At 42.4% G+C, this 25,030-nt stretch overlaps 2 protein-coding genes across 9 annotated transcripts; both read left to right on the forward strand.

The window, feature by feature from the left end:
• Nucleotides 1–5,545: 5,545 nt before the first annotated feature.
• On the forward strand, nucleotides 5,546–17,570 carry LOC147239693 (gap junction gamma-1 protein-like). 5 transcript variants are annotated; one of them, XM_086194593.1, is made up of 3 exons: nucleotides 5,546–5,682; nucleotides 5,763–5,814; nucleotides 13,084–17,570. In XM_086194593.1, the coding sequence occupies exon 3, from the start codon at nucleotides 14,724–14,726 to the stop codon at nucleotides 16,086–16,088; it is 1,365 nt and encodes a 454-aa protein (XP_086050719.1). In that variant the 5' UTR covers nucleotides 5,546–5,682; nucleotides 5,763–5,814; nucleotides 13,084–14,723; the 3' UTR covers nucleotides 16,089–17,570. The 5 variants fall into 5 exon arrangements, with proteins under 5 accessions (XP_086050719.1, XP_086050720.1, XP_086050718.1 ...); XM_086194594.1 differs by having other exon boundaries at nucleotides 14,695–17,570; XM_086194592.1 differs by having other exon boundaries at nucleotides 5,546–5,814.
• Nucleotides 17,571–18,062: 492 nt separating this feature from the next.
• dbf4b (DBF4B-CDC7 kinase regulatory subunit) lies at nucleotides 18,063–25,030 on the forward strand. 4 transcript variants are annotated; one of them, XM_086194588.1, is made up of 12 exons: nucleotides 18,063–18,218; nucleotides 19,263–19,419; nucleotides 20,078–20,266; nucleotides 20,353–20,403; nucleotides 20,466–20,553; nucleotides 20,714–20,766; nucleotides 20,954–20,993; nucleotides 21,089–21,138; nucleotides 22,422–22,549; nucleotides 22,688–22,826; nucleotides 22,920–23,053; nucleotides 23,145–25,030. In XM_086194588.1, exons 2-12 carry the CDS (start codon nucleotides 19,270–19,272, stop codon nucleotides 24,415–24,417), a joined length of 2,295 nt encoding a protein of 764 aa, XP_086050714.1. In that variant the 5' UTR covers nucleotides 18,063–18,218; nucleotides 19,263–19,269; the 3' UTR covers nucleotides 24,418–25,030. The 4 variants fall into 4 exon arrangements, with proteins under 4 accessions (XP_086050714.1, XP_086050717.1, XP_086050715.1 ...); XM_086194591.1 differs by having other exon boundaries at nucleotides 18,064–18,218; nucleotides 20,484–20,553; nucleotides 23,145–25,029; XM_086194589.1 differs by having other exon boundaries at nucleotides 18,082–18,218; nucleotides 19,239–19,419.

Raw genomic sequence — 25,030 nt, forward strand, 5'->3', positions numbered from 1 at the left:
ACACCAGAACAGATATAAATAGAACCTTGACGTAAGAGGTTGTTTTGCTAGCTGCTGTTTCCGTAGTTAAGAATGAACCTAAAAATACAGTCATATAATAACTTTCATGGGAAAAAGGTCAGAGCCATCTTTTCAGATAGCGATGGAGAGGTCAGCTGATGTTTCCTTTCCTCTCTGAATCAAGTTTTATCAAGCTGCTCAGGCGAGTGCAGCGGTAGCGTCCCCAGGGAGACAGGCAGTGACTGTCCAAAGTAAAGTGAGATTTGTTAACGATGTAATCAAATAGCAAGTCCTGCAATGAGGTGCTGAGGTCACGATTAGTGGTGTGTGAGTGGTTAGTGACGCGTCTGAGTGAGCAAGAGTGGGACTGACGTCTGAGTGACCACTGGGAGCACTGGCCAGGTGATCCCAGTTACCTAACTCCACCTAGCAATGGCTCCGTATTTCTCAAACCAAAAGGCGTCACAGTTTGTGAGTACAACCCAGAGAGATTAGAGAACGCAGCTCTCTCACACGCCGTCTGACTGCTGGGCCTGCCGGTAGCTGGGTGTCAATCTTACCCACAGACCTAACTGACTGGGTCTCGTTCGTCCTTTCATCCATTCAAGGAGGTGGAAATGAACCAGCTTTTGTCGCAGGTCAGTTGGTGGATGCGGGAACAAGCAGGCAGGCGTGCTGGAAAGTGATGTCATGTGTATATATTTACAATCACGAATATCACCCAAATTCCCCAACAAGCAGAGGTTCCGCAAAGGTAAAATCTGGCTTTATCTAAATCTAAATGTTGCATGTAAAAACAATGTTAAACCTTAATATAAATGATAAGTAGCAGGGGCAGCGTGGCTCAGAGGTAGCATGGCCGCCTAGTAACCAAAAGTCGCTGGTTCAATCCTCACTTCCCCTGGTGACCATGTCTAAGTACCCTTGAGCAAGATACTGAACCCCTAATTGCTCCTGATGGCCCTGTGATGGACTGGTGACCTGACCAGGGTGAACCCTGCTTCTCGCCCAGTGCCAGCTGGGATAGTCTCCAGACCCCCACCAAGACCCTTAACAGATAAGCGGTATAGAAAATGGATGGATGGATAAATGATAAATACAAGTGCAGAGTTAAAATATCGATTTTAAAATGTAAATATCTGATTTGAATTTTAAATCTAAATGTTACATCTGAATATTCAGCCTGAATCTATGTGTGACATCAAAATTTTAAGTCTAAATCTGAATGTGAAATCTTTATCTCAAAGTTAAATGCTACTGTAAATCTCGATATTTAATCTGAATCTAAATTCTAAGCCTAAACTGTAAATTCAGTATTAAATCTGACTGTTAAATCAAATCAAATCTGAAAGTGAAATCTCTGCCTTCATGGTAAATCTAAAGGTCACAAGTCTTTACATAGGGTACAGAATACAGGTTGTAAGAGCCGGGCTCATCACAGTTAACATGTAACTAGTACCTGACTTGAATGGAGGCAATGGACTGACGATGCTGGCGTGAAAGGTTGACTTATTGCTGGTATAGAGGACAATAGGGCAGGCTTTAAACCGGGATTAGGCCTGCCAGTGAGCCAACACAGCACAACTTGATGACTGAACGGAAACTGACGGAAAGGAAGAAAAGAAATACTTCTGGATCCAGTGGAGGGATATGTCTTCCTGACGCAGCGGTGACCCGACTCATCATCGAATCTGCAACACCAGACTAAATTCAGATAAAATTTCAGGGGGTGCCTCAGTTTGTGGAGGAGCATGGGAGAGTGATTTAGGGGAGGGCAGAGAGTAGCAAGGACAGGAATCATGAGATTGTCTTTTCCAAGCAGGTGACATGTCGGGATCAGCAGAGACAGAGAACGGGGAATAGAAGGAGTGAGAGGTGACATCCAAGCCGCTCTCTCGACTTGGGTGACTTCCACAACTGAGGGACGTCGTGAGGACAGAAGGGCGGGATTAGAAGTGGAGAGGATGAGAGAGCAGACAGATATGTGGAGGTGGCAGGGTCGCTGGAGACGGACAGCAGCAATAAGCTGTGATGACATGGGAGGACATTGGAGTTGATGCGAATCAGCGCGCCATCGCCAACGTCAGGATAAGTGGATGCAGAGCTGCTTCGACCTCGGAGGCAGATGTGATGTGTGAATATGTTGAAAGATATAGCAAGGAGACGGAGGAAAATGCAACTTTTGGAAGAAAAACTGTAGAAGGATGGAAGTTAAATGGGAGACAGATTTGTTGGATTAAAGACCAACAAACTCTCTGATGTTTTTCACAGTTTTCTGTTTTATTTGTTTGTTTTGGCATTTGACATTTGGCATGGCCTCCAAACAGCCACGTTTATGTTTCAGAATAAATGTAATATGAAGAATACGTTGTAAATAGAAAAATGATGTGTCTGATGGAAAAATCTATCGATTTAGAGATGAGGCAACATCAGGCGCGACTGAGGCTAACAATGACGTCCTAAACATGCCACAAATTTAATCAAGCAGTCTTCAACAGGAAGTCCTTGTATTGTTATTTATTGTAAGGCATTTCCTGTTATGTTTTATGTTACTGATGTTCCATTCACTCTTTTACCTTGTCGGGATGAAGAACATACTGTATGTTCTTGTGACTGGGCTAGTGTGCAATCACTGGGTCTCTGTCATAAAATACCCTTTCCTACAAATATGTTCTTACAGGCAAGGTCAAATTTTTAGCCCCAAATTTAGTCTTACAGGCAGGAGGCAAAGGATGATGTCTACACTGCAACCCCTTGCTCCTGAGAGCTGTTGTTTAAATGTCTAAAGTTAGCGTCAGAGTAAAAGTATTTGTGCGCCTGGTTGATCGACTATTATGATACGAATAAATGGAGAGTAAAAAATGTCCAATTGTGTGTTTACAAAATTCTTGAATGAGAACTTTTCATGAATGAAGCCCAATAAGATCAGAATCTAGTAAAATAAATAAATAAATAAATAAATAAAACAACTTGCTGATCTCGCCAGAAGATGGCGCCAAGTCGATATCTGTGACACTGCCCTTAGTGAGCCCTTCACCAGCACGAGTTTTTTTTTCCAAGTTAGCACAGAATCATATTGCTCTGGATTAATAAGAAACAGAGTGACAAGAGCAGACTGAAGGCTCCTTCCATTTAAACAGGAACGCTCATGTAAATTCATGAATAAAACCCTGAATATGTCAGTGACAGAGATGACATGTTGTGCTGGAGCGTACTCCATGTCACTTCACTCATGGAGTACTGAGTTTGAGGTGCTGCTGAAGTTGGCCAAGAAATACTTTTATCAAGTCAGCTTTCATATCAACTCAAATCCAACTCATGCTATTAGTCCCTCCATTTAACGCCTGTTGTCTCACCTTCTCCCAATCTCTTGTCTTTCCACATTCCTGTTGTTGTAGTCTCTGCAGCGTCGCTCTCTCTGATTTTGTCTTTTCGTCCTTGTCCCGATCCCACGTCATTGTTGTCTACTGTGACAATAACAAGAAGCTGACTCTACACAACACTCGTAGCCCTCAGTTATTTGTGTATCATTGTCCTCTTACTCTCCCTGCGTGACAAAGCCGTTGCTGCTCTGTGTTATCACGGGGAAGAGAAATGCAACCCTCGCCAGAATTGATTCTTCAATTTAAATCATATTGACTGACATTGTTAGGGGAAGAGTACACGCTGTGTCTATTATGGTTAAATAGGCAAAAGATAACTTGCTGCCCAGAACAATTTTCAGTGACCTCCAAAGGTAAGTGAATGGATAGGAAACCCAATTACCATCGTATTGGAGTATCCAAGCTCATCAATGACACCACCTCCTGGTGTACCTCTATCAATACCCATAAACCACCCAACACTGCCTAGCAGAGACTGTTGAACTGCTTGAAACGGCCAGCGCTATCCGATGATTGCTTTTATAGATAACCTCTTTGATTTTTTTTTTTCTCCATTCAATTATTTCTCCCGAGGTGAACGATAACTCGGTTAAGAGACTGGGAGTCTTGTGAGAGGTCAATCTGAATTAGGATGTTGGCTTCTGATGCCAAAATGCTTTCAGGCTGATTAGGATTGTAAGTGTTTCCTGTCCTCTGTGTTTGATAAGAACACAGTGGCAGCCCAAAGTCCAGCTTTTCAGCTCGCTGAAAGAAGCAACAGATGGAGAAACTATGAGCTGCCTTAGCAGATATTTGCCTCATGCCCTTGAGATGAATGCTGGAGATAAGACTAAAATTCTTCATGTGGAAGTCTGGACTGCATTTGCGTGTCCTTGACGGACCGACACAAACAAAAAATCTCACTGTATTATGGGGAGTTTGCAGGTATTTACGAATGATAAATTATTGTAACATTTGGCAAGCCGACAGACGACGAAAACCAAACATTTTTTGGCAAAGATATTCTGAGTTTCTACATTGACTCCAAATTCCAAAAAAACAGATAAATCCTACACTACTCATAATGCAGTTGGATCTTCATGTTCCATTTAAATCCGTCCTCAAAGGCTGCTCTGAGGGGGATTTTGGATAGATAGATTTTCAAATATCTGCTGACAAAATCAGTGTTAGCTCATGACTACACATCCAGCTACAACCAGAATGAACTTGAAGACACTGGAAGCTTCAAAATGAACCTTTGTGCACCACACAAAGGTGTATTGCAGAGTGTTTCAACAATGCATTTTTGACACGCTATGCTGCATTTCTGGTAATCTAAATCGATCAGCGCGTTTAGATAAAGCACATGTGCCTCTGCCCTGTCCCAAGAACATAATTTCCACTAAGTGAACCACAGAGTCCTCACTTGTCACCAGATAATCTCCCACAAGTCTACGATGACAGATAGACAGAGATGAGGGAAACACAACATCAAGGTGTTGTTGCAAAAGAGAAACAGCCATATGCAAAGGAACGGAGGAACGGGTTTTTCATGCATTTGTGGGTGATGCGTGCAACTGCAGCTCTTCATTCGTCCCATTGATTCAAGGACTTGATTTCACCGGTGTGAGCCAATGACCATGAGGCAAAGAAAAAGCTATATCTTAGAAGAAGAAGCATCAAATTGTTATTTATTAAAAAAAAAGGGGGGGGGGGACCCAAAATGAAACAAGTCCAGTCCTAAAGCACTGTCATCCTGTCTTGCAGCAGAAAGAAAACACAATTTTCAAATGTATACTGCAAACACTCTTCAAAATGTGCCTTTTTTCCATTTGTAATGTATTTGTCCAATTTAATGCTTTGTGTAGCTATTAATTCTGTAATATAATTGTATTATTGTTATTATTTCCGCGTAATTATTTTATTGTTTATTTATTTATTCCGAGGTTTCCTTCTTCTATATGACATTTGGAGGATTTTAATATCTGATTTCATTCAGTTCACTTTAATCTTTTGTAAGAAATCTCTCCAAAATACCTAAATAAACAAATGTTACATATCTCATATCGTCACAAATTATTTCCGTGATGAAAATCTAAGGTATTGTCTTTCTGGAATCTCTCTCTCTCTCTCTCTCGCTCACTCACTCACTCACGCACACACGCACTCACACATATCCTTCCTTCCTTACTGGCAGTAGACTGCCCAACTTCATATGCTTCCCATCGCCAGTCTCCGGCATAAAAACTCACTTTAGAAGGCTAAATGAAGGACTAGAGCTCACTTCCCGTAGTTTAGCGAGTGGACGCCATAGTTTTCGGTGAGTTTTGGGACGTTACGTCGCTGATGAAAACAATTTTTTCCCACTGGTAAGTGTCTTCCTTGCCGGTTGATGCACAGGTCCGGTAGTTTATTCAACCCTCTGCATGGGACAAGCGGCGCCAAACGATAGGTGAGGATGCAGTGTGTGTGTGTGTGTGTGTGTGTGTGTGTGTGTGTGTGTATGTGTGTATGCTTTCAGTCTCATAAATTTTGTGAAAATGTGTTGGAGCAACTAATGAAAAAAACTATAGGAAAGCTGTGACACCTTCAATTGGAACAGCCTTTCTCAATTGTGGGCTAATTTAGCTTCTTCAACTTTCATGCTAGGTTTATGATAGCTGGTGGAAGACAACGTTTAAGGTTCTGTCACCTCACTTATTTACCTAACACAAGTTGTTTTCTTTTGGGCTTTGTTTTTCAAACTACAAAACAATTTATTATGTTATTAACCAACATTAAAAAAACAAAAAACAATGTTCAATTTTTTTTAAAAGCCTGCCAATTCAACTTTATATGCTAACATGCTAGCATGTCAGCTTGTGCTATTTTAGCTAATGCTAACTATAGCTAACATTTGTAACTAGATGAATCAGGTCTTTGAAACTTCCTATCTCCATTTTGTAATCTTTTATTTATCAATTATCAAAATATAATGTGTTTGCCAAGCAAAAGAAACAGTGAAATGTGTCAAATTACTGTGTTTTATATTACAAAATTCAGTTCATTAATCAGCAGATTGTTAAATCTTGCAGAATGGGAACCACTGATCAGTGTTTAAATGCACTGTTTGTACTGATACAACTGATAAATAGCAGCTTCTGCTTCTAACCAACTGTGGTAATGTAGGTTGTTTTGGACAAAAACATTGGCTAAATGATACCGTGTACTGTATTGCAGTTCAGAATTATGTTTATGTAAGTTAAATTACAATTATTTGTTTCCACGGCACCCAGGTCATGTTTTAAAGAAACACACCAACTATGTGCTTATTGTCCTTCATAGTTTATGCCTTACAATAGATAACCTTCTCTCTGTGTACAACTTACTGCTAGGTAGCGTAGCTGCAACGAATGCTAGCACTAGGGCAGTAGAGCAAGCCACCTCAGGGTATCTATATGATATAATAGTATCTCAGGTTTTTCCAACACTTCTATGACTGCAGGTGAAAGCCTTTTTATGTTTGGTTTTTTTTTAAATTAAAGTGTATTTGTTTCTTGAGATGGTGTGCTCTATTTCTAGCATTCATTATAGCTAAGCTAACTGGCAATCAACCATCCTGTGGTGTTCTGGAGCTCCATGATGCACACAGAGAGGACAATGTATATATATAGTAAGACAAAATGTTTCACTGTTTTTGTTTGTGGTATGTAAGAGGAACATGAGGATGAGAAGCCTGACCACTGATGAAAATACACAACATTCATTTTTCAGCCCCAAAAAAATGCATTCCACTTTAACTAGTTTTAGGTTCTCTCTTATCAAAGTCACATCTTGCTATATGGTGCTGTTGCTCAGCATCAGAATCCATTTAAGTTTTGGTCTCTCTGGATGTTCTTTTGAAGAATTTTTGCATTCCTTAAACTTGAGAACAGTTATTTTTTAATCAAACAATTTTGGATATTAAAGCTTTTATCAGCAAAGACATACTTTTACTTCTACTGCAATATAGCATGAATGTACCAATAGTGTCATGAATGATCTTTTTTTTTAAAAAATTTTTGACTACCATCAAATTATGTTGAAACTGTTTAAGATACAAATGTGGCTTCAAGGTATTCTGCAATGGCTTCATTTGTGAGATACAAAAGCTCTGTCCATTCAATGTAAAGACAGTGACTGGATGATTTGGGAAGACAAATGAGCTTGTAATGCTAGAGGCTTGTGTCTATGTCAGGTTATATAGTATATCCTTCATCATTTGTCTGTGACTTGGTCACTTTGTGAGCCATCTTTGTGTTGACGGCTCTCAAAGTGACCCCAAAATACCCCGTGGGCTTCATGTCTGAAGTACTTGAAGGAGAGCTGAGCGATGCTGAATCTAAAGTTTGGATAATTAGATATGCATTGCTTTTTCTGATAAATTCATGATATATGCAGTTTTGTTCTAGAGTTTATTCCCTCTGTTTTTATATGTAATCTTGCGATTTCATGCTCTGTATTTTTTCTCGTCCTCAGTCGAGCTCTTTTGACAAACCAGGTTTTTTGTTGGTCTGCACTTCTATCATTTGAGTACTTGGCCATGTGATGCAACAGAGAATCTTACAAAATATTCGAAATATGATCAACTATCCATCCATTTCTTACCACGTATTCTGCTAAGGGTCGCGGCGGGGCTGGAGCCTATCCCAGCAGCCGTCAGGTGAGAAGTGGGGGTTCACCCTGGACTGGTTGCCAATCCATTGCAGGGCCGAACCGGGAACCTTCTTGCTGTGAGGTGACGGTGCTAACCACTGCACCACCGTGCAGCCATGATCAACTATGCTTATTTGTTTTTCTATTTCTTTTAAATTAAATTATAAAGCAGCCAAGTACTGTAGTTTGTTTGCAAGAAGTCCAGTGTTGCTGCATCCTGTTGATAATGTGGCAGCTTGATATCGTACATCCAGTCACCGGTTGCTCGCTCTTGAATCTCACATGAGACCACTTGTTAAGATACTGTTTGGCAGCATCAACACTTATTGAGAAAAGCAGCAGTTCTATCACGTGTTCCAGAGATCAGCACATTTAGGGTAATTTGACCTTCTTTTGCCCATGTGATGCAGCTGGTGTGGGGTGTGTGCATTTACAAGCTCTAATCTTGTGGTTTCAGCAAACACCTAGTTTGGGTTTGATTAGGGACCATTGTTATTTGTTTTTCAACTTGTTCTCCCTTTGATTTGACCTTCCAAAAAATGCTAGACCCCCTCCACATAAGCTTACAAAAGCAAGTGCAGCGCGAGCGAAAATCCAAACTTTTTACAGCTAGCTTTCAAGTTAATGGTTGGTGAGTGTTACATACCCGAAAGATAGATTTTTGGCATGAGCAACACTTTAACTCTGAAGGAAACCATAAACCTTTGCGTTCACAGCTTGAAGCCCTTTTTGATAGGTGTGTACAAGGTTCGGTGCTCTTTTAAGTTCCTCAAATGGGTCTTTTACTGGCTCTGGAGGCTGTCTGAGACGAACTGGGAAACATCTGGGTTTAGTGCATCGTATTACCTTCTGGCATTTGATTGGACACCACAACAATAAGCCATGGAGCTGTTTTGGCTGTGATTGAATTCATTTGAAGCATTATTATCATGTTCCCCTTTCACTCCTATTAGTTAAAAAATGTTCTGATAACTGATGCTGAAGACTTGATTTGATAGCTGTCCCTGAAACCGATACCGATCCAAACTAATTTTTCAGTCCTTTGATATTTCACTATTTTATAACCTAGAATGAAAACCTGTGTCAATGCTCAGAAGTGATCGCTGTGAGAGCATCACTTTCTGATGTAGCAGTTAGCAGTTTTCGAAGAACAGCCTTGGTCATCATCAGCTGTGACAAGCATTTGGGCAAGATGGCCGAAATATGCCCAAGTGCATTGCATTCACTTGAGAGAAAAAAAATCCACTTTCTTTTTTCTGAATAAATGACTTAAAAACATCTTGTTAATTCAGAAAGACAAAAAGGATAGAAAAATCAAAACCCCACAACAAGCTCAAACCCTGCGAGAAATTCTGAACCCTGCAAGGCTCTTTTCTTATATATTCACAGAAATATATTTCTACGTATGTATTTATTTTCGTACAACAATTCTGCTCTGTTGGAGGGTTGTTTATCAGCTTTTCAACTGTAGCTTTGATGCGGATGAGATCTTCTGGGGACTTCGATCTTCCGACAGGATTTTGACGGTTCTGTTTTACAAGAAAAAAAAAATTTAGCATCACTCTATGGTACATTTCTTTTGAATTGACGAGATATAATTTTCTTAAAAAAAAAAAAAGTCTGCTGTTTGTCCAGAATGAAGCTGTTAATCAAGTAAATATGAGCGTGAATGCAATATGTTTCTGTAGAAATAAAAATACAAATGCAAAATTGAAAATTACCCATGAAGGGCAAGAAGGGGCACATCATTAGAAGGCAGTTTTACAGTAAAATATATTACCGGTTTTAAATAGTAAAGAAAGAGGGTCGGTATGTTGTGGTTAATGCTCATCATATGAAAGTCCACCGCAAAGTAATCAATGAAAAATAAACACAGTAGTCTGACAAGGTTATTGTAATTTATAATCTTTTTCCATTGTTCTGCATGAAGGGAATCTGCTGCGCTGGTGACCTGAAAATGAGCTCTCAGTTTCTTGTGTTTGGGTGGTGGAAGCTGCTCTGCTGGGCATCCAGTAGTACATTACACAACACATCCAGATGTGCAGTTTTAAAGGGCACATGACTTTTAATGAGACTCTCAGTATTTTTTTTCCTTCACTTTACTACCATGAGACAAAAGGAGGTATGTTAAGTTAGTCAGCTGGACTGGGTTTCATGGGAGTGTTTTTGGATAGAATGTCATAGTGTTAAAATGTCAATGTGACATGCCAAATGTCAGTGAGAGGAGTTTTCATATGTCTGGCATCGAAAAGAATGACGGAACATCAATCTGCCAGACAAACTGACTCCAACTCCATGCCAGACAGTAATTGCTTTGTTTAATATTAGATTTGAACTTTGGCTCATCTCACTTTCTCATGTAATGGATAATATCATAAACATGAAATAATGTGGGTTTTAGTTGTCGCCCAAAACACTCTCAATTTTCTCCTATGGTTTAATAAATACATGATAAATTCCAAATCTTTTCTTATTTCTATGCTTAAACATGGAATACAGCTGTAAACCACAAAAAAATAGATGCACAATCGGCCAAATCTGTCTCAAAATGGTGGAGTCAGTGAGTGTCTTGGAACCCCGCCTCACACCTGAAGGCGACTGGGATAGGCTCCACCCCCAACCACCATTAACAGGATAAGAGATAGAAATTAAAGCAGCAAGCATAGTCTTAAAGCAGGGCCTGAGCCCCTGCGCTCCCTACAAGACTGTGCTATTTGATTACACTTTGGGCCAGGATCTGAGGAGTTCTCAGGCTTTGAAACAGTAAAACTGTCTCAGTCCTCCTCTGCTCTCCACTCTGACACAGCTGGTAGAGAGCAGGGGGGGAGGGTTTATTTCAAGGGCAGCTCTCAGCTCAGCACTCAGACCGAGCATCGCACTGAGGCTTCTATCTCCTCAACTACAAGTCGCACCGATTTCGTTCTCACACCGTTGGATTCGGGCCGGCGTTTGGCACCCGGCTGCGGGTGCGTGGGGGCTCAGGCCCTAACAACGCTGCTTGTTTCTTTTATTTTGTTAAATTGAAAATCAAAACAAGTCACAACCATTGGTCTTCATTGCTCATTGGTTTTATTTTCACAGGGAATCAAAGAAATCAATTAACAGACAATTTCCATGAATAAAACTAAAAAACAGCAAAGGTTGGGAGAGCAGAAGTGTCAGCAGAGAGGCGCCACTGCCTCATCACCAAAGTGCTGGTGATTGAGGTCAGTGATTTCTTCCTCTCCGCCAAAAGGGTCCACATCTGTGCGCTGGAAGGAACTCTTGAGGGTCTTCCTTGCCAAGCCAAGAGAAGAATAGACGGACGGATTCCAGCGCTTGAACTTTGCCGCCTCGCTGGTCTGCGTCCTTCCTGGCTTCCCACCTGAGGAAGACCCTGCTGTTGATGATGTCCTCCTCATACAGGAAGTCAAAAATTTTGAGCAGGAGCACTGAGGGGACAGAAGAAGAAGAAGATGTCAGCATGGAAAATCAAGTTTCATCATGAATCTGTGTCAAATAAGTTGATCAATAACATTTCTTAACCACTTAGAAGAAAGAAAGTAACATGAAGTTTTCATCCTGAAGAGCATCCCAGGAGCTGGCTGACAACTGGAGAGTAAAGTCTTACTTTGTAGCCGTAACTGAGAGCAGCACTCACTGTTGGGATGATGCATCTCGTCCATCAGCTCCTGGAGGGCGTAGACAGCCTGGAGCTGCTTCTTTCCATCAGCCAGGTACTTGTGGAGCAGAGCAGCTCTCCCCTTGAGCCGCTCTGAGTCCAGGCGGTAGGGGTCCTTGCCTAGAATGATGAAATCGAGACTTGTGAAAATTGGTGTAAAACTACACTAAAAGTGCAGTCAAGAACCAGACGTCTTGTCCCTTGGGGGAGGGGCACTGCCTCTGTCCTCTCCTTACGAGGTTGGATGTGCTGTGTAGGCTGATTAGAATGAGGGCCATAGCCCCCAATGGCTCCTCCTCCTCTTCTTCGTAGCTCCTCCGGTACCTTAAATGGAGCCTCAGTGTGAGGCCTGGCGGGGTGGGTCACTGCCTCCATTCTCCCACAACGATGGCGCCAGGTAGGCTCATCAGCACCTGGGCCATGGCCCCCAATGGCTCCTCCGCGCCTTCGGACCTCCTGTGGCGCCTTTAATGGGGCATCGGTGTGAGGCCTCGGGGGGAGAGGCACTGCCTCTGTCCTCTCCCTGCGAGGTGTGAATTGCTGGGTAGGCTCCTCAGTTTGACAGCCATGGCCCCCAATGGCTCCTCCTCCTCCTTGTCTTCGGACCTCCTTCTGTGGCTGGAACCTCGGATGCTCCTGCTGCTTTTCCAGTGCTGCCTCCTGATGTATTTCGCTGATTCGCTTGGGGCCCTGCACCTCCCGTCGTGGAATCCAGTGGTTCTGTGGCACAGAGAGGAAGGATTATTGAAACAATGTGAATTCTGCTCAAACATTTGTCGTTTTACATCCCAATGTCTCACGCATTAGCATGGGTTGTTAGACAGGAGTGAATGTCTACCTGTCTTAAGTCCACCACATCTTGGAGCAGGAATTGTATCCTGCAAGATGTTCCGTTTCCCCGGATGATGGCGTTTATTCGGATGAATAATTCATCCATCTTGGCCTGGGACACAGAAAATAGATAAGTTTTGAGATGCTACTGTCATCATACCTGTAGAAGGGGCGGGGCTTAGTCTGTGACGGTTGGTTCAGATCCACAAGGTGCAAGATACAAACAGCACCACCTGCTGGATGACTGTCAGAAGTAAAACTACAAACCTGTGCTCAACCAAACGTAATGGAAACTTGTGTTCAACTCAAAACAGATGTTTATTTTTATATTCTGTAAATTCTAGTGCGTTTATCATCACATGTTATTTTTTCTACACCTCATTTCATAGAGTTACCAAATACAATAAATTAATAAATCAAAGACTGTTCATTGAAATTAATTTCAAGTCCCTCGTCAGTGACCGGGTCATCCAGGGTTCATTCACATTTGTACTGGAAAGTTTTCATAAGTTTCTGACTTGAGGAATATTTTAATCAGTGTTCCCTCTCTGACAGGAAACACAAAGAGAAGAAACCATGTCAAGATTTACCAGCTTAATTAAGCAAAGTTCAACCTCCACCATGCTGGTCCCGGCTGGAGCTCAACACATTGTGGGACATGTTGGGCTGCAAAGATCCATCAGGATTCATCAACAAAGAAGATTTGACTCCAACTTTTTCAAAAACTATTTCATGAATCAGTAATTAATACATCAAAAATTTGTCGTAATGAAAAGAATGTTATTTATTTCAAGACCCAGTTCAGTTTCCACACACAACACCAGGACCACCAGATGTCTCCTGCTGGTGAAACAGCAGCACCTGGTTTGGAAAAATGTGATTCATTGATGAAACGAAGCTGTTGCTCATATTTCTGCTCCCTCAAACCAAACCTAGCAGGATGTTTCCAGGCTTAGCCAATAAGCCATAAAATAACTGACTCCATGCAGTCTCAAGCATGTACCTTTATGACCTGACGTGTACATCACAGTCTGAATATTTTAGATTTCTCCTCACATGACCCACCAAGATGTCTGGAGTGTAACATTTGGACAGATGGGTGCCTGCAGGTTAAACAGGAGTAGCTAGGTACAATACAGTATGTAGTGGGCCATTTCAGAATAAGAGTAAAATTTATTTTACAGTTAAGAGTTTAAGTATTTCAAATTTATAAAGGACAGGATAGTAAAGAATGCCTAAGACGATGCATCAGGTGTGATGAAGAACATGAACATGAAAGAAGCCCTGACACGGTTATCAGAAGTTCACAATCGCAACACATTTATCCTCGGGTCCTGTAATGGCGATTCCCCGAAGTCCACGTCCAGACATAGTCTTGACTTGAGTACACAAAGTGGAGAGCCAGCAGAGGAATGTTCAACCATCATGACTTTTGTTAACTGAATGTTCCTGATGGGCATTTAACTTAAGGTCATTACACTGTATCACCGTCCAGATGTTCCATAAACAAGAAAGTTTCTAACCTGGGCTCCACTATAAACACTTCTTTGTGCAGGGGGAAAAAAAAAAAAACCCTCCTGAAATAGTACGACTGCAAGGACGTGCTCATTTAAATTTTTCATTGTCTCCCTCAAAAAAATGAAAAATAACAATCTGTAAAGTATTTTAATATTTCTGATGATTGAGTATGTATGACAAATACAGGCCATCAGTGGCAATTCACAATTAACACATGTTTTAAGATGAGTATTTACTAAAATGCATTTCTTTCTGCATAAATATCAGGAGCAGTGGGACGCCGTTGATTATTGGAGCTGCTAACACGAGTCAGTTGTTTTGTTGATTCTAAGAGAATCAATGGTCTCAATGAACTGAAAGAATAAACCTTGCTGGTCTTCAAACAAGTGGAGTTAACCAGCCATCTGTAAATGTGTATAGCTGTTCATAGCTAAGTGTGTACATTCCAGGCGTGAAAAGAGCCCAGCTGAGAGAATTCCCATTTTAGTCCTTGCTCCAAACGAGTTGTCATTAAGGTCAAGCAGGCATTGAGATGATATACTGTATGATTACTGTAGCCAGCAAAACCAGAAGGTTTTTATTGAATGACTGAATGATTTATGAGCGTGCATTTGGACATAATCCTTGTCATTTGTGCTCTCTCCACAGGGGAGTAACTGGGGTTCCCTGCCATTACAATGAGTTGGAGTTTCCTGACTCGTTTGCTGGAAGAAATCCACAACCATTCCACATTTGTTGGGAAAATCTGGCTCACTGTCCTGATCGTTTTCCGCATTGTGCTGACGGCAGTAGGAGGCGAGTCTATTTACTATGATGAGCAGAGCAAGTTTGTCTGCAACACAGGTCAGCCCGGCTGCGAGAACATCTGCTATGACTCCTTCGCACCGCTCTCACATGTGCGATTCTGGGTTTTCCAAATCATTTTAGTGGCCACACCTTCACTCATGTACCTGGGCTATGCTGTTAACAAAATTGCCCGGGCAGATGAACAGGCAGGCAGTGGGGCAGTGTCCCGTAGGAAATCAAAGAAGCTCTACCTGACAGGGAGACAGCAGCACAGGGGGATCGAAGAAGCTGAGGATGACCAAGAGGAAGACCCAATGATCTATGAAATGGCAGAGGAGAGGAGTGATGGTGGTACAGCAGCAAAAGGAGGCGGTGACGACGGACAAGCAAAGGTTAAGGTGCGCCACGACGGGTGCCAGCGTATCAAGGAGGATGGCTTGATTCGCATTTACATCCTTCAGCTCTTGGTGCGTTCGGTGCTGGAGGTGGCGTTCTTGTGCGGCCAGTACGCCCTGTACGGATTTGCAGTCCCTGCCATCTATATCTGCTCAACCCAGCCCTGCCCTCATAGCGTGGACTGCTTTGTGTCACGACCCACTGAGAAAACTATCTTTCTCCTCATCATGTACACAGTGTCCTTGCTCTGTTTGGTACTCAACATTTGGGAGATGCTTCACTTGGGCATAGGCACCATCTGTGATATGGTACGCTCCCGTAGGGCGAAGTGTTCCCGCGAAGAACTTTTTGGACTGTCAAGGGGATCGGGCACTCTTTTGGAGGGAGGATTGAGTGATTACAGGAGCTACCCTTGTTCTTGGAATGCACCGTCCGCCCCACCAGGGTACAACATCGCCATCAAACCTCTTCTAGCCTCTACAGGGTCCCGTAACCAGACATTGCCCATCACGGATCTGACTAATACCAAGATGGCGTGCCAGCAGAACCATGTGAACATTGCTGAAGAGGAGCGGCAGCAGTGCCCCACTGATGAAGACATCCTGAGCAGAGGAGGAACAGAAGATGCACCCAGAGCTGACGCTAATCGCATCCACCAGCCTCAGAACCGACTGGAAGCTGACGATCTGGACTACATCCAGGAGCAGAGCCGCCATAATAACCAGAACAAGTCTCAACGAGAGCGGAGACATCGGCAGGCCTCCAGGCAGTCCTCCAGCAAGGGAGACTCAAACAGAGGAAGCAGCAGCACCGGCAGTAGCCTCAAGTACGGAGAGATAAAGAGTTCTCAGTGGATCTGAAATACAAACAAAGCTTTCAGACGGACACACTACATAACTTAGTGTTTATTTTGTATATTAAGGGGTTAAGGTTACCTGGATGCCGTTTAATGAAATGTTAATCTGTAACATTTTGAGTACAGCAGACACAAGTACCTCAAGTGTGTTGCTGAACAGTATTTATATCAAGCAATGTTCCAACTGAAAACTTGACATATCAGTTTGTCTTGGGGGTGGGGGGTGTTTATGGCCAAAATAGGATCATGATTGCAAGAAAGATTCTGCTTAAAATATATTAGCTTGCAACAAGACCGTTAATGTCTGTGACAAAAACTTGAGAAGTGAAAAAGTGCGACCACGGACGGTGGATTAAAAGAATCAAAACTACTCATTTTGTTAAATGGCTTCTGCTGGAAAATACAGACGGTGCTCCGTGTTCTGAGACTTTGAAGAGGCTTCGATGCGGTTACCCTGGGTGCCTTGTGTTATTTTTAAAAAGATAACCGTGTCATATTGACATGGCTGCACTTTAATAAGTCATTGTTGGTTCTATAGTGTCCTCAACACCAGGACCTGAATTAAGAAACCTAGTCTCGCAGTTGAAGTGTCTGTAGATTGATTACCAGTTGAGAGTAAAAGTTTGGAATGCTGCTGATTAAAAAAAAAAAAAAAAAGCTTGGTTTTTAATTTTTCACCAGACTTCGTTTGATTTTGTGGTTTTCTGCAGCAATAAAGAGCAAACCAGAAGCTGTATGTTTTCCAGTGTTAATATTTGATTTTCCAGCAATGTGAGCCATGTTTCATTTTGAGAGGGAAAGTATCACCTCATTTAGTTTTTTCCAAGATGTTTAAATGAAGCAGTCAATGAAAAAGTTGAACCTTCCATGTGTTTCCATGCCAATTGGTTGCAGGGATGTAGAACTTAATTCTGTCATATCCTGGAACCTTTAGACTATTTTAACATTGAAGATTGTGCTTATGAAGGTTGTATCTACACTTATTTCATCTTGTTCGATGACAAAATGTCTTTTTTTCAATTTTTTCCCAAATGTGTGTGTGTGTCTGTGTTTTTTAAATTGCTTGTCAACTGTACAAATGACAGCTGGCAAACATTCAATTTCTGGCTTGTCCTTTTACGCTGCCTTTTTTTTTTTTTAAATCTTGTACATACTTCGGTGAAAAAGTGCGTGTTTTGATGTATTTTACCGTTTTTAAAAGAAATAAAAGATTTCTATTTGTCTTTTTGTCACATTCAGCACAAATATATTTGCTTTTTCGTGTTAAGACCTACTGTATAAGAATTGTGACGATCGGAATCGCTAGTTACCAGTTTTGTTGGGTACACTGCTCCCTGCTGGGCAAAATGGAAAGTACAAGTCCAAAAAGCCTGGTTCTGGACATGTTTGTAGTATTTTTCCAAGTACACACTTTTTTTTGTTACTTTTGATTTTGAGTAAAGACGGAAAAATGCTCGGTCAAGGGAGACCAAATGTGTGTAACTTTTAAGGCATGTTTATGAATGAGATCTATGTCATTTCTTTCATTAAATAAACAAACAGTTTTAATATCATTGATACTGATGTCGAGAATGAGTCCGTTTTCGCTCATAAACATTTCGATTCTTAACATTTGACAAACCTAAAACTGTACTTTTGACAGAATGTCAGAAAAGTGTTTTTTTCCCCAGACTTTTTCCAACTTTTCGTGGTTATTCTTTAATGGTTGGATTAAAATTGTAATGATAGACTTGGAACGAGGTTTTAATTTTTTTATTTTGAAAAGATGAGGCTATTCGTCAAGAATACGGAGTGAACACGTAAAGATTTGAACCTCACATACACGAAAATACACGCACTTTTTGAATAAAAAAGCCACCCCCCCCCACAAACACTATACACAGGACTGTCGCATTTAATATGTGCACCGTTCATCCTTGAAATTTCTACAATGTAGAAAATAAAAATCAACAACAAGGACTGAGTAAGTGTTGAAAGTCCAATTTGAGACCCGAGGAGGAGCACCAATAGCAGCGTTACACCGGATGTGACAATGTCGGCGCTGGTGTTTTGAAAAAGCGGCGGTTGCTTTTGGGTTTCGTGCTGACGAATCAACTCCTGTAACGCAGCTTCTTCTTCAGCACAGAAATAACGCGTAAGTGACCGTCTGTCTTTTTTGTTCTGGGAATGTAGAAAGAACGGTTTATCGGGCCTCTAAGTAGCAAAACGCCTCATTAGCATGGACGAGGATGAGTTTTAGGGGTGCTAAGTCAGCTAATAGCTAATATCCGCTCGCAGGTCACACAGGGTTTGTCAAGCTGGCTAACTAGCTAGGTGGCTACCTGTCTTAAGTTTTGTAATATTTAGCTTGGCTAAGTAGCATTCCATGTTTGTTTTTCTGTCAGGAATGTTGGTGTCGAGCTTCAGTATTGCATAGTTGTGCAAACTGCTCATTAATGAAACTAACCCAACGCTTCGAGGGGAAAGAAACCGTGATTCGCTTTTCCCATCTTAATAGAAACAATGTATTAAATGTCATGCTCGATTGCCTGATAGACTATCGTTAAATTCATCAAACCTTTAATAACAAAATGTTTTGGTTACGTGTGAAAAATAACGTTATTCGGGCAACACGATATATTAATGATGTGCCAGATCCGTCAGTCACGTGTTGGTTACTTTTAAACTGAAACGTAGTAGGGAAATGCTACACAGCACTACAAGCTTACATGGCTTGATTATTGACACCAATCTATAAGATATGATAATGAACGCTTGTGTCCATTAATTACTCTGACTAGTATAAATTTGACAAGTATGCCTCTATATGTGTTCATAATAGGTCTTTGAATTTGAAGGAAATAAAAACAAATCTAAATGAAAAATGCGGTTTAAAACTGGATAGTTTTTTTTTTCAAATCAAAGACGATAGAGAGGGAATATAGATGTAAATAAACAACAGGGCCCCTTGTGAACCAATGTTAATCTTAATCCCAGGTAGAATTGAAAACAAAACAAAATATACTACCAGTATTTACCATGACAGTGAGAAGAGAGACTGTCAAGCTGCACACCTCTTCTAAAGGAAATAACTTATAGCATCACATTGAAACTATGTAAAATCTAGACATGAACCTGTTTCTTTTAATGAGACTCCAGTGTTTTGTTTTTAAAGCTGTCGGCTCCTTTACTGCACCAGGACCACCATGCAGCCGCAGCAGTACGCGGAGGAGCGAGGCCTTCTGGGCAAACTATGTCCTGGAGAGAAGAAGCTGGAGGGGAAGACCTTCTACTTGGACAAGGTCAAGAAACGCCCAACAACTTTACTCTTGGAAGCCATATCTCTTCTAGGAGGGGTAAGTGTGTCCAAGTGACATCCATGTTCATTCAGCCTAACTGATATGTGCAGCAGTGGTGAATTATATTCCAGCTAAAACTCGGATTTTGCTCAGCAGTAGTTTTGACAGTAGCTTTAACTTCTATTGTTTAAATTGTAGTGTTAAACTCTCTCAATGGTGGTATGGTAAGATATGGCGATAATTAGCAGGTATGTTCAAAATGTTTTTTTCTTCATTCAAAGTATTTATTTATTCACATTTGTACTGGAAAGTTTTCATAAGTTTCTGACTTGAGGAATATTTTAATCAGCGTTCCCTCTCTGACAGGAAACACAAAGAGAGGAAACCATGTCAAGATTTATCCGGTTAAATTAAGCAAAGTTCAACCTCCGCCATGCCGGTCCTGGCTGGAGCTCAACACATCGTTGTAGCAGTAGTTTTGACAGTCGTAGAACTTATTCACAAAAGGTGTTTCTTATTCCCATGAAGCTCATTATCTCCCTTCCAAAAATTAAGGTGTTTTTGTTAAATTTGATATACCAACTTCCATTACCTTTGCATGCCATTGTTCGAAAAGTCACCTTTAAAATGCATTCAGGGGGAATTGGCTGGTATCAAACATGTCTTCCAACAGAACCCAAGGAAAATAATTTTTATTTATTTTTTGTCTTTAAAGAGGATTGAGAGTTTCCTGCACAAAGATGTGAGCTTTGTTGTGACTGGAAGTCATGAGAACCTGACGGAGCAGAGCCGTGTGGTTACCAAAGAGGGGTCAAAGGGAACTGAGGAAGCCCTGCGTCCTGTCAAGGAGCAACAGAGTGTCCTCAGCAATGAAAAACGGCAACCAGGAACCCCTCGGCCCATGGTACAGAGCAGGAATCATTTACAGACGCTCTTTTTAAGATTGCAGGATTAGCAAACAGATACATTTGAGCTGTTTGTGTTCTACAGGCTTGTGGTAGCCGGGGGAAGGCTTTACTTGAAAAGGCCATGCGCAACAATGTAAGTAATGGCAGGTTTTTATTTTTCATTTTGTGAGCGGTGGTGGTTTAATAGTGATGCAGTCTGGTTCTGTCTTGCAGGAGTGGCTGCAGGGGGGCAGCGTTTTGGCCAACGCTCGGTCATGGGGAGTCAAGATTTTGTATGCAGATGGTATCCTTATTGACCCTGAGCTGAGTTTGTATATCTACTGCAGTGACTTCCCCCTCACAGCAGATGGCGCCATGCAAGTGCTTGTGTTTGTGGCATAATCGTTCTCCATCAGAGCAGTTAACTGTGTGCATCTTGTGTTGCTCCTTGACTCCATCATCAGATGTGCTTTTCTATTTGAAACACTTGAACAGTGAGAAGCATAAAAGGCCTGAGGTACGATGGTTGGATGTAATGTCTTTACACTTTAGCTTGTTGCAGTTAGTAAATAAATGACCCATGCATATTTGGTCAGAAGGAGTTACTTTCAGATATGCGTCATAATAACGCAGAGTTATCTGATATGTGTGTGAATTGTTTGGTGTATTATTCATGTTTTTATTTCTCATCTCTTTTAATTCAGAGGACCTACACCAAACAGCAACGTTCCCATGTTGTCAAAGGTTTGTTAAGTTTCTATGTTCATGCTGCCAGCAATATTTTCTGAAGTTCATCAGCTTAATTCTTGGGTCTGTCTTGTTTTTGGACACGTCCACAGCTGCAGCCTTGAGATCTCCCTATCTCAAAATCGAAGACATAAGCAGGCAAGTTTTTAACTCCTCAGTGCAGTTTGTTCATTTGCTCTGTGGTGGAAGATCAGGGTTTGTTAACCCAAATACAGCAGAGTGCTCCGTGACAGGAATCTAGATTTTTTTTTTTTTAATTAAAAAAAAATCCCTCATACATTCTTTAACCTTCCAGTTGGACAAAAAAGTTTTGGGTTCAGACAGATGGGGATTTTGGCTCAGGTGTGTGAGTTTTGAGTTTTATTGTGACTCTCCTCATCTGTGTGGACATTTGAGGCTCATCTTTCTACAACATCTTGAAGATTTAGGTGAGAAAGTGAAGAAACAGCGTTCACACTGTGATGATAGACCTGGAACATTCAAAGGGTGGCCATTTATAATCCAGGAAAAGTTTTGGGAAAAATAAATAATAAAGCCATGGAAACTTGCTTCACAATCATCTGGATTTGGAGGGCATACAGGTGCATGGTTCAGTTAAGTTAGACTAGGAACAAAGCTTTTAACAGTGATTTACTTTGATACTGTCATGCATGTCAGTATTTAGACACTGGGTTGCTCGATTTTCCAGGAGTAAACAGACATGTATTTAAAATTTTCCATTCAAGTGCAGGAATAAATCGGTAAAATACATATTTTAGCTTCCTCTTGTTCAGCAGAGTGGTTGTGGAACAACAAAGGGTGGCAGTGACATAACTGTGTTTCTGCTCCTCCTACCCCACTGGGTGCTGGTTTTGGAGGCTTTCATTTCAGCCCACGTGATTTTCCTGATTGAACCAGTTAATGAGTTCCATCGTGTAATGTGACGAGCCCTCCCCTTCTAGTGATGCTGCTCCCCAGGAGCGTAGCGCTCAAGGGGATACGATTTCTATTTGATGAGGCTCTGCAGGCTCCACTGCCTGTTCCGGTCCTGCGGGGGATCTCTCCGCTAACAGGTCTTTTCATTCGCCCTCTCATTTCAGCTAATTGAAGTGCTGCGTGCCGAACGCATGCACCATCTCTTAGGGAAATGAACCCGCAGTGGCTGAAACAGTTGAATATTAGCCTGGCCTTTTTCTTCTCTAATCCTACATTTAGTTTGGCACCAGTTTGAAGTAGATTCACTGTGACAACAGTCGGAACCAAAAGACATTTGCTTGGTGTGACTTGCCCCAATATTTGCTTGAGAAATCAAAGAAATGAAGAAGTGATGATGCTTTCCAAGCGCTAACATTGATCATTGTATATACATATCACGTGCTGTCACATGAATCTATTGTGCCGCCCTCTGCATTTTAAAATCAGTCGTCTTGTTCTGTAACCAGGAAGTACAAGCCTCTGCACATGCAGTCGATGAGCTTCCCCGCTCTGTGCTACTCAGGACGATACAGTCCCTTTGAAGCTCCGCCTCCTCCTCGCTTTGAAAAGCAGACAGAGAAAGCAGAAAATAAACCCAGGTTTGTTTAACTCAGCCCAAGTGATTACATTAGCATTTGCACGATGGGTTTAAGTTGACTAACACACACACACACACACATGGAAATAGATGACTGTCTTCTTTGGAATAACTGTATTTTTATTCTCTTTATTAACAGGGAAAGGAGTAACATTGATAGTAGCATTAAGGACAAATCTCACACGCCGCTCAGTTTGACCCAGTCACCTTGGCGACCACGCAAAAAGGAACTGTCTTACTGTGAATGCTGTCAGCAGCCCTTCAATAGCCTGGAGGAGGTGGCAGTCTTGTTCTTCTCTGCACATAACTGACATATATGTGTTTGTAACCTTCATTGTTCAGCTCATATGTCCTCTTTTTCGCCCCTGCAGCACTTGAAGTCCGACCATCACCGAGCGTTTGTGCTGGACTCCTCCAACTATTTGGCAGTGGACCAGCTGGTGGCTGAAATGACGCCAGGATTCAACCTGAATCCGTCAACGCAATCACAAGAAACCCTGAATAGGTGATTTCTGCTTACTTGCACTGTTCTGATGTTGGTGAGCTATTTATGTATTTTTGCCAAACACGCATCATACATTTCCTTTTCTTCCTAGACCACCAACTCCTCTGACCGTCCAAGATGTCTGTGAACTGGAGACCCTCACCGATGCCGAGGCAGAACAAGCTGTTCAGGCTTTGAGGAGACGAGGCTCAGCCTCCAGTCCGGTTCCTGGGCCACTTTCCTCTGCTCGTGTCACAACGCCAACAGAAGAATCACATCGCATCTCAAATCCAGCTGTGTTCCCTGCTGACATGCAGCTGTTGGGTCCTTATGCAAAGGGCCCCTCTCCTGACAGCCAGACCCCAACCTCTACTCCAGTTATGCCTGTATTGGAAGTTGAACCACGAGCCCCCAGCCCGGCCATCGTCAAACCTCTGTTCCTGGACCATTGCTTGCCTCCGCTCCTTGATATCTACGAAGTGATGGAGCCACACAGCTCTTACTCAGAACCTCCTGTCCTCAGTTCTCAGAGTTACACCATAGAGGACGAGATTTCATTCGCATGCGAAATGGGCGCAGTAGAAAGTGTGCCTGAATCTTTAACTGTTCTCATCTGCCCCCTACCAGTTCCCTCTTTAGCAGAGGGAGGGTCGGGGTCAAACAGAGAGGTTCTTACAGGACCAAGTGGGGTCTTACGCCCCAGCAATGGTTTGGAGTGTGCTGAACTTCCACCACATAGATCATGTTCCCTCCCCCTGCTGTCAGCGACCCCACCAAACTCAAAAAAACGTTGTCGATCTTCTAGCCCTAAACACCACCGGAGCAAAAGAAGAAGGACGGAGATGTTTGGTGACAGGGATTGTTGGCTTGAGACGATGAGATTTGACGAGGTCATGCAGAACTCAGCAGTCAGAACGCATGCTTTGGAAAACCAAACGGACGTTCTGGGTCATAGCAGCACTTTGGTCGCACACCGGTCATTGTTGTCACTTCCCTCCAGAGCAAATGTTTCTCATCCTCCCCTTCAGTTCCCCACTGATCAAGTCTCTCACCCGTCACTCTCCCACTCCACCTTGGTCTGCATCGAGCCGACTCTCATCCCAGACTTGGCCGAGCTCTCGCCGTCGTCATCGGACTCTGACTGGGACTGCGAGCTGCTGTCTCACTTGGGCCCGGCTCCACCCGTGCCGCCCACCGAGCAGAACGGTGAGCTGGACAAGGAAATCCTCCAGAGGCCGTGCACGTGGATGCGCGACACCAGCTACGAGGCACACCTGCACACTGTGCTGCAGACGTCGCCCCCAGCGACGTCACTGTGTGGGGAAGAAATGGACCCTTCAGTGTTTTCAAGGACTTTGGTTCAGATTGTTGAAGTTCAGCACTGATGGTTGATCAGGAGGAGGAAGTTTTACCACTGGCAGCTGCAGATATACAAATATTTCTAGACATGGGCTGTACTTGAGGTCATCAGAAGGGTACACTGAATAAATATTAACACTTTAATTTTCAGCTCATGTTCCCACCTGGATGCTGTGCACTGCCATGTATTTGAGGAGCGCGGTGCTCTTATCACTGCTCGTACCTCCTTCCCTGCAATATTCTCAATGTCATGCTGCTGACTTCAGTCTTTCAGCAGCCATGTCCGGAAACACACTGGTACTGAGAATTTAATGAGGCTTTTCTGAACGGGGCATTACTCAATTACTGTAAGTGCTGCGCCTGGATGAGATCCCACCAGGCCTGCGCTGATGGTCAAACAGGTGAGGCGTTGGAGCGGAGGACACGAGACTGTCCAATACTGCCTTTTTGAAGGTGGGCTGAGAGACCGAGCGTGTCCAGGACATTGGTGTCACACGGCGAGCAGCTTTCTCCACAAACGGGAGATTTATCGTCCTTGTGGACAGTTGAAACTGGCGCAGGACCAGCAAAGATTAAAGTCTTCAGGCAAATGTGAAATAAATGCTTGTACTGTTTTTGTCCTTTTTTTTTTTTTTCAAT

Source organism: Aulostomus chinensis, chromosome 23, assembly GCF_037954235.1.
Source record: "Aulostomus chinensis isolate RoL2024-O1b breed Wild chromosome 23, RoL_Achi_v1.0, whole genome shotgun sequence".
Taxonomy (NCBI): Eukaryota; Metazoa; Chordata; class Actinopteri; order Syngnathiformes; family Aulostomidae; genus Aulostomus; species Aulostomus chinensis.